The 10000-nt window shown below is 37.5% G+C and overlaps 2 protein-coding genes and 1 long non-coding RNA gene across 4 annotated transcripts in view; all 3 read left to right on the top strand.

Moving 5' to 3' along the window:
• The window catches only part of LOC113669918 (uncharacterized), a 257015-nt gene that overhangs the window by 117610 nt on the left and 129405 nt on the right, over positions 1-10000 (top strand). The gene's annotated exons all lie outside the window — the stretch shown is intronic.
• LOC149052284 (uncharacterized) lies at positions 27-2098 on the top strand. Its single transcript, XM_089200483.1, has 4 exons — positions 27-75; positions 515-543; positions 898-1107; positions 1279-2098. The coding sequence occupies exons 1-4, from the start codon at positions 27-29 to the stop codon at positions 1909-1911; spliced, it is 921 nt and encodes a 306-aa protein (XP_089056609.1). The 3' UTR covers positions 1912-2098.
• Positions 7610-10000, top strand: part of LOC149052282 (uncharacterized) — an 18680-nt gene continuing 16289 nt past the window's right edge. Inside the window, exon 1 of the mRNA XM_089192026.1 lies at positions 7610-7815. Within this exon, the coding sequence (XP_089048152.1) occupies positions 7663-7815 (153 nt within the window). The 5' untranslated portion in view covers positions 7610-7662. The remainder of the gene's footprint in view (positions 7816-10000) is intronic.

Raw genomic sequence — 10000 nt, 5'->3', positions numbered from 1 at the left:
ATTTGCCACAATGAATGTTTATCAACATGTCATATTTGCTCACTGACACTCTTTCACTAGCAATGAACTTGGACGGTGAGAATTGCATACCCTTTTAATAAAATTATCGAATGATTCCTGACGGGAAGGGAATTGAGGTTAAATCACGATTCTTTCAGCTTCTATTTCTCGTCAATATTGCCTAAATTTTTACATAAATAAATGGTCATTCAATTAGATTTGACGCAAACTGAGGTCATTTTCGTTTCATATCCTGCCTGAGAATTTTTAATGGCGTACAGAATTCATTTTTTGTTTACATAGTCAAGTTTTCTCATAAATATTCATTCAACGTAACGTTCGATTTGTCATGGAGACTCCAAATGTTTTCATCTTCATCCAACGTTTGTGACAAAAAAAAATCATCTTTCTTAATATTATTGCTGATATAATCATCATCCCATCTCTGACACTGCATTTTAATTAATCTACTTATTGCTTGCGAGCATTTTAACTGATCTATTTATCGTTACAGTACAACTCGATCCTGGCCAGATGTTTCCGGTACTGTATATTTTGTACTTTCCGTATTTGATTCCTCTACGCTTGGCCACTAGTTAGCAGTGTGAACCCTCTCAGCAGTCAGAGAGTGGAAAAGCTCTCAAAGGTCACATCTTTAAATCGAAAAAGATAGAAGATCCGTACAAGAGTTTCCTCTGTTCAATAGGAGAGTCGAAGCCTTATAGGGTTAAAAAATTAATGCCGTTGGCTCATGGTATTTCCCAAGATGTTCCCTTCAGAGCATGTGTCTTTAACATTCAATGAAACTAAGCATATAAGACGTAACCTCATAGCCTTCAAGAAATTGTTTAATATGTCCACATTTAAGCATTCCTCGTTGAAATTATGCTCGGTTAGTTAATTGAACAGTACAATACGATCAAGAAAGTAATTGTCGTCGAACGAGAAGCATTTTACTGTTTCTTTGCCAAAGTCGCATTAGGCTCCGTTCCCGAGATGCCTGCCGAGTCTTGTAGAGAGATCAAAGCCAGCGAACAAGGGATGGCGGTCAGCGGTAGATATTGGCTGGAGCCCCGGGAGACAAAAATGAAATCTAAGAACTTTCTGGTAATTCACTAAATTATTTTTCTTCACTTTGGACAATTCAAGAAAAAGTAGATTTGTATCGTAAAAGTAAGAATGTTTGGAATTCATCATTTCTTTCTTGCAGACAATTCACGAAAAAATAAATTAGGACTATAAATGAAAGTTTGCATGGAATTCTTAATTTCTTTGCAGGTTTATTGTGACATGGTATCAGCAGATCAGGTCTGGACTCTCCTCGCTCCTTTTTCAAACAGTGACAAAAAAAACTGGATGGATGACTCAGGAGACTGGTGGTATCAAGCTGCAGGAGAAACCGCTGACACGTCGTATAACGCAGACATGATCTCGCCGGCGTTCTGGCTGGTTGGTGGCAGTGAGCTTAAGATTACGCGCAATGATGACTCTGGACACACCCCTCTATTGCAAACAGTAGGGAACTGTCTGAGTGGGAAGACATTCCGCTCCAAAATTACCAGCTATGGTAATTTCAGAAACGTTTCAGTTTGGTCCAATGGTGAGTGCCTGGGAAAATGCACAGTTCAATATGACGGACAATACCAAACCACTGAGGGCTTCGGACAGGCTTCATGCAGCAGTGACCTGCAAGGTGCTGATGAGGTCGGCTTCTGGTGTGTCAAGGGCTGGAGTGGTTCTGTGATCATGACCGGAGGAGGCGGAGCTGATTGTTCAGATGCCGATCACGGAATTGGGACAACGGTGGCGAAACTTACCTATTTTAAAATCAAGGAAAATAGCAGAAGAGAATCTGACTTTAGTAACGACGCATGGGGTTCGATAACCAAAAGTTACTCATTGAATTTGTAGATTCGTTGATGCACGCATCCCTTTTAAACTCGTGTGTGAAATGCTGTTTAAGGTATACGCGAAGAGTCAATTTTTCCAAAATTCATGCATGAAACGTGATCAGAACTACCTTCTGAACACAGTTTTCTTAAATCCGAATTACTTTTTATTGTATTAAGACAAATTAGTGTTACTTTTAGTTTGTTTTTGTTTTGCTTTGTTTTCTTTTTTTCAGATGCATGAATTCAAACATACAATTACTTTTTTTTTATCCTGCAAAGTGAAAGTGTAAGTAGTTATATAAAGGGCCTCATTGATTATTATGCATCTAGTTTTTAAGAGATATTTATAACAGCATAGTTATATCAGGGCGTGCTTTGATTTTCATCGTTAATTCTTTTCAATTTTAGATATCTAAGATCATTTTTAAGACGTTAACCTTGTGTACTTGTTAGCTTGATGGCCGCAAGTTTTTCAGTTGTTAACTGGCTGTCGTCACCCTCTATAAATAAAATTGACACATACATACATCGACAAGAATTGAAACTGTTCAAGCAGGGCGACAAATTCTTTCTATATCTATCGTGGGGACTGTTCTCATCGTTGATTTCAAGACTTTGAAACCCTTTTCTTTTCGGATGGAGAGGATAAAACGAAAAGAAAGGAAAACCAGCTACAGTGCTGTAGATCATTGTATGTTAAGGTATGACGATACACGCCATTTTGAATTATCTTCAGTACTCCATTTAAGTAGGAAAAAATATTGACCTATGTACTCATCCTCAGATATTCGATCAGCAAAAAATAGCACGACTTTGGGGAAAGAAGCAAACCTAATTGTCGCAGAATCGAACGGGTGAGAGGGTTTTCCTTCCATACCTAAACCTCAAAGTTTGAACAACGTCATACGAAGAGGTAAAAGGTAGCCTACCGGTAATTTTCCAAAAACCAGCATAATTTTGAGCATGATTTGGCAATGATAGTAGCATAGTATGCTACATTTACTGGCACAATCCACAGGGGCCTACTAATGTTAGCTTGTACCTCCGTTTTTCTATCGTATCTTAGGGTCAGTAACACGTGTCTCAGGCTAGTTTTGTCTTACTTCTACGAGTTAATTTTTAATAAGCGTGTGTTTGTATTTCATATTTCAGTTTTTGCACTCTTATAGACTTCGCTGCGTTTAGAAGTTTGACAGGTGGCTACGATTTGTTCTTAAAAGATGATGTTATTGAGCGTTTCGAAATGAACGGGGAGGGGAAGAAGCTGTCTTGGCTTGTTAAAGACTCAACTATTGGCCGTTTTCTTTCCTAAGTTTTCTGACTCTTTAACCTTTGGCGATGAACACCATTAAAATCTCATAAAACCTTTGATCGAACTGAACGAAGACATTTTAATATTTTTGACTTGGGGGAATTTTAAGACAGAATTGCATTGCCACACTTAAATGAACATTTTACCGGATCATTCCCTCCCGGGTCGATACTAATTTACGAATATGACTTTATCTGTTTGATGAATAGATGGTAAAGTGTTTTTATTTCTAGAGATCAACGGATGGGATACACAAAATTAGCTTCGGTCCGGTGAGTAAATATTAAGTCGTATAAGATAGCCATCGTTGAACGAGATTCAGTATATATGGGGAGCCGTTTGTGCCAAAAATATCAATCGCTAGGATTAAGACTCAATCTTTAGTGCCAAAATATCAATCGCTAGAGCTAACAACAAATCGTGATCGTAAATCAATTTAGCTTCCGTTCAAAAATGGTCAGTCGTTAGTGGTGGACCTCAATGGTTTGTGTTATTGCGCCAAACGTCGTCATAAGACTCCAATTAAAATCGCCAATTATAAATCACTAGTGTTCCGAGGCAGATCGATAACCAAATATCAGTCATAGGTTTAATTATCAGTCGATAGTGTAAAACCTTTATGGCTTGTGTTATTTTCAAAATACAGCTATTGTAACGATGACAATTGTCTGTGATACCACCGATCGTTTGTGATAACTAGTTGGAAATCGCTACCGCAAAACCTCAATCGATAGTGCTAGTATCGATTTGTTATCGATTCTAACTTAAACCAGTCTTCCGCTTGTTGAGAAAAAAGATGTACCATTCAAACCTTGCTTACTTTCTTGAAATCTGATAAGGGACATTGAAATCCTAGAACATATTTTGAATAGTAATTGTTTTTAATAAATCATTAGTAGAAAACTGTTGTAAATCGGGAAAACAAATATAAATACTGATCAGATCGCTGTTTCCACATACAATTTATCATGAAAACCCAAAAATAATTTGCGATCCAAGATTCTTAACTTGGCAACTTGAACCCGTCTCCCGCTGATCTTCCAAATATAAGCCAATTCCCACTTTCCCATTTTCCCACCATTTTAATGAAGACTCAAAACAAACACATGGAAAATGGCGAACAAACAGTGATATAATTTGATTACTAGATTCAGTTTTTGTCGGAAATACCGTTATTCATAAATTTGAAGCGCAGGACATACCGCAGAAATAATTCCTACCCTATCTGCTAAGAAGGCGTTCTCTTTGCCGAAATAGAAGCGTAAGAAATGGGAAGCTAACATTTTTAGTTCGAGTCCTTGTCAATAAATGCAACCTCGGCAAATGGCTTCTTCTGTAAGATATGGGGAGCCGAAAAAACTCAAAAAAAGGGAATACTGAGTGAGGCAATTGTGATAAGTGACCGTTTTGCGGCCTAATCAGCTATATCGCGGAGCCTAATCTTGTGTAATAAAAAATCCACGTCCAACAAACACGAATTTAAAAATCACAAGACTGCATCTCTTTCTAAAGCTTCTAAGAACAAAAACGTAATTGCATGAGATGAAAATTATATGCCAAATATAAGTATAAAGGAATAAAAAAAAAATTTAGTGACTGGCAAGAGATAATGAATGTATTATTATTTTTATTGGGAAAGTCTTAGAGTATTATCTGTATTGTTTACTTTAACACTGTACCACGCTCTCACAAGTAAACCACATTTCATAAGATAATATCTTGGGTGGATATAAAAATCTGGGTAAATGTTTTCCCGTCTTCTTCTTCTTTTTTCTTATGAGTGTTGATAAACGAGGAAGATGAATGCCACTGAAGATGATACGAATTAAAGGCAACGTGTGTCTCTGATCCAAAATAGACAACAGATGATATTTGAAACAGTTTAAACGCACTTAAAAGTTGAAGAGAATGTTCTAACAAAATATACCAGGTGGTATACCTACCTGATTAAATATAAAAACTGAATATAGAGGGGAAAAAATGTGAATGCAGTGAGGAATGTCCAAAGCCTTTGGTTTGTTCCTTCGTACTTTGTACGATCGTTGTACTAAGATATCAGGCGCACTTGAAATAACACTTGACGTCGCACTTTTTAATAAAAAACTAACGCACTTTGTAATAAAACTTGACTTTCGCACTTTGATGTTAAAAAGCTGTTGCATTTCATACTAATACTCATAGCACTCTGTGACAAAAAAGGCAGACGCATTTTGTAATAGTACTGGTCGCACTTTGTAATGTAAAAGCTGATGCCTTTTAAAATAAGAGTTCTCGCACATTGTAATAAACTTAATATAGATGGTAAGTGGATTATAATAATAAGTAATGATAATAGAACTGAGAGGAGCACGTATCGCGAGGCTAATTTGAAATTACGAGGACCTTTACGCCCAAATTGTGCGACGCGAAGTCTGATTACCAATTCATTGGGTCATTAACAAAATTCAAGAAACTCAGTTATAGAAAATTTCTTGTAGGAGCACTTACCATTTTTATAGACACTGAATAACAGTTATCGGACCAGTTAATTCCACCCATGTTTGTTTCAATGTGGACCTCTCCACCTGCTCACGAAAGAGCGTTTCTTTGTTTTGATCGGTTAGCATTCACTAGGTAGTTGATGGTGTAAAGTGCTTAATTTTCATTGGCAGCCTAACTGTCCCAATTGGCCTGTCAGATTACAAGTGTTTTTGATCGAACGGGTAAAGTCGAACAGTTTGGAGTTGAAACTGTCGATTAAGCCACAAATTAGGCCGGTTAATAACCCTTTAGCCTATTCGCGCAATTTGTAGTTGACACAGTTGGGATGATAATCTTAAAGATTTATGATTAAACTCGAAGCCACGCGTATTTGCGCTCATCATTTATATAAATTCTCCACACGTCTACGGCACGAAACATGAGTATAAAAAAATTCAAAAAGGAGAAAACAAACCTATGAATAAACTCAAAATAACGCAATTTTTTTAGAAGCATTTAAAAACGGCGAGGCTGCTTCTAAAGAGAGGACATAAATGTTGATCCATGGGAATAAATTTATACACAAAAAATTACAAATTACCTGACCTTTAATTGCGTCATGAACTTTTAAAATGTTTACTGATTGCACTACACAGGGGGACTTAACGGCTGAGATTCCTTGTCGACGAGGAGAGCGAGGCATGCCCAGGCTACAGCTAAAAGACAGCTTAAGAAGATCGCCCCAAACAGAGTGAAACACAGGCAGTGCTAGTTTTTGCATGTATCCTTGGTCCACTAGCCGTTAAGGGGATAGACCTTAATTTCATGAGCACTTAACATCACAATCAGTAAGGAAGTTGCGTTATAATGAATTGGCGAGTATTCATTTTTCGCCGCCATGCACTTTGAGGTAAACCCGTTGTGAATAATTTTGTCAATGACTTTTTTTATAATCGTCTTCCATTTGCAGTTCGAGTCAATCTTCTTAATCGTCTGCCGACCTCAATCCGTTTAGGGTAAAATTTTAATCGTTTCAATTATTCTATCTCACCAAACTAATATTTATTTTGAAGTTTCCCTCACTTTAAAGGTAATTTTTACAAATATTTTAAAGGAAAGAATGATGACTCAGCTCTTAAAAAATGGTCAGCTTTTGGGACAGAAAACTATTACCTATCGCTTCCGGATATCTTGGAATGGTTAGCCAGTGAGCATCTGATGACCCGAAATAGAAGAAAAGAGGGCGCTGTTTGCGCCAGATGGCCAATAATGAGACAGGCTTAATGACAACAGATATAAATGTCGCGATATTGTCACGAGTCGTTCATAAATTCAATATCCGGGTAAACAAAGTCAGGTTAAAAAGTTTTGTGCCACACAAGCATTTCAAACAAGGTTTGCTGTAGTTATGGCATTTATTCGATGGACCATGCCACTAGAAAAAGTTTTTCAGCTGTCACATCCTTGTTTCAGTTTTCTCTTGGTTTTACCTCAGGACAGGCGAAATCCTGCTCTGAGGAGAATAAATTTCGCAACTAATTGACAACTTACAAGACTTAAAACAACTAACCTTCATGAGTTTCCTATATTTTGGGTTTCGCAGAATTTCGTAAACGTTTTTCAGAAAGCTGTACGGTCTGTTTGTTTGTCTGCTAGAACGTATCACAAAGATAAGTGATTCTCAACTTCCGGTTTTAGCCCAATTCATTTCCGCTTTGTAACCAAGTTGAGCCAACCACTTAGTGCCCAGGATATATCGCGCTCTTAAAGCAACCGATTCGCTCATAATTAACCGCTTACATGCGGATTTAATTAGTATTAAATTAACGCATACAAGCGGTCAAAGTAGGGCCTATTTACCTATCGTGAACCTGTGACGTATGGGATTAAATATTAGTGCCCTGCTCAGCACGCTTCGCTGACCCCATCGCGTGGTCTTTGTATCTCTGCACAACGTGGATCATTAGGTTATTGCGCGTCTGACCCTTTTACTTTACAATGGAAAGGCAGTCCCGATTAGTTTATTCAGAAGAACAAAAGGAAGTGCTGACCACGTTTTTCAACGAGGGAATGACTTCCACCAAGAAAGCGATGTGCGACAAAATTCGTGCATGTGCCACAAGAGTCGGCATTTCGGAAGACCAAGTGAAGGTAGTTTAAGCTCTCACGGCCTTGATTAACACTCCTTTTATCCCAGGCACCAGGATAACTAATTTCCTGTATTAAATTTCAAGTATGTATGTCGTTAAGAGTTTCAGGCCATTTGAAGTTAGTGTAATTTAATTTTTCTGGTCTTTTGACCTATTCTGTTACAAACCACGTTGATTTAATTGCGATCTGAGGACATCTTTCGAGCATTTTTCTAATTTTATTACACACAGGCTTTACATGAAGTTACAGTGTAAGGTTTTCGCCGGCCAGTTTAGTCCTAATTCTGCGTTGTCTATAGCTATAGCCTTTCAAAAATGATGTGAAAGCCGTTTGATGTCGAAAGAAATTAAATGAAGCATGTGTTGTACTTTCTCTCCATCTAAATAGAAATAACATGGAACGACGAGAAACCAAAAAAACAATCTTAAACCACCTAAAGGCATTTTAAACTACCTGAAACCTCCTAAAAACAGACAAACCATCTTAAACCACGTAAATTAACACAGGAAAAAATATCTGATTCCCAAATTGGGAATTTCTAAGAAATTCCCAAAGTTAAATCCCAATAACGGGTATTACATGGGAATTTCCATGAAATTCCCAAAGTAAAAATCCAGCATTGGGTATTACGTGGGAAAGTATATGCCAAGATTGGGAATTAGTAAGAATTTTGTTACAGGAAAAAGTACAAATTCCCAAAATTGGGAATAATAAAGAAACTCCCAATGTAAAACCCAATATTGGTTATTACATGAAAAGCAGTGTACCAATCTTGGGAATTTAGTGGGACTTTTAAGACTATTTCCCAAACTGAAACCCCAATCCTGGGTATTACACAAGAATTTCAATAAATTTCCCATTGTTAAAACCCAACATTGGGAATAGTGTTGCAGACTTTGGTAAATTGGTGGAAACTTCTGCCCAAAAGATCAATTTCAAATTGGGAACTTTGCAAAAGGTAAAAAAGGAAGAGTTTATATCAAAATTCCAAAACTGGCAATTTCTCAAACTTGTAAAAAAGCAACTTTGCTAAAATGATATTGTTTTGGAAAAAATATGGGTGAGGCATTAGGTTTCGAGACAACTTCCCCAAATGTTATTATAGGTTGTTGGACTGCTTCTATTTTATTACACTTTACTCCAACAATAAAAAGCAATAGTGGAGAAGGGGACATCCAAAGCGCCTGAGCACCATACTAGGGATACTCCCAGTGAGTTCAGTATCATTCAATGTTAAAATGCACAATTTCTATACTTTCCTCTAAGAGGTTTATGTCCAACAGCTGGGAATTGCATCAGTACGTGTACGGAAATGCATGGCAATTACAATGTGTTTGCATGTTTGGAAGTTGACTTGACTTGACTTGACTATGACATAAAAATCAAGAGAGTTCCAAATTATAACATTGTTTGAAATTTAAAACCCTGAAAAATGATATGTTGACTTTGAATTATTGAAGAATGTCTTGGGCATATCAAAATCGTGGTCAAGTCATTTGCCAATACATTTTTGCTGTGTAAACTGTAAAACATATGTACCCAGATCTGCATTCATATCATCAGTTATTAAAAGTTAATACCTGTACCAAGATGATGACTGATTGCCTGAACATGAATCCTTTCAAGGAAACAGCAGCAATGTCCCTTAGAGTTCTTTAAACGTTCGTCCATTACTCTGCCAATTTCCTGCAGATCTGCCAAGTATACTTTTGAAGTGTACTTGCTGAGGGCGTGTACCTTCACGAACCCAGAGACCTGATTGACTACCCCAACGAGGATGGGGTATATAAAACTGCACCTGGACAGTTTGAGTCCTTTCCTGAACTGCTAACACCACTGCTCTCCACGGGTCTGGGTCATCACCCTTTGTGAGTAACATATCACCCACTTCAGGATAACAGGGAACAATAACACTGGAGAGTGGAAAGCACTGTCTCTGAAAGTCGATACAAATGTAAATGCTTGGATCATTAAGATTTTCTGGATCTGGAAAAAGCATAACCTTCCGCTGGAGTTTAGAAGAATGGACAATCTTTTCAGTACTTGATGGCCTTACTAACGCTCTCTTACTCCATTGGTGGAGTTGCTTTTCTGAGTTATAGATCACTGCCTGGAAGCAATCTCCAACAACAAAAAAATGATATTCGTAGCTTACGTTTGTCCTTAGCAGCTGAGTAATAGTTAA

The sequence above is a fragment of the Pocillopora damicornis genome, chromosome 1 (assembly GCF_964200805.1).
Source record: "Pocillopora damicornis chromosome 1, jaPocDami1.2, whole genome shotgun sequence".
Lineage (NCBI taxonomy): Eukaryota > Metazoa > Cnidaria > Anthozoa > Scleractinia > Pocilloporidae > Pocillopora > Pocillopora damicornis.
Note: the sequence above shows the minus strand (reverse complement) of the source record. Positions and strands in the feature narration are given on the sequence as shown.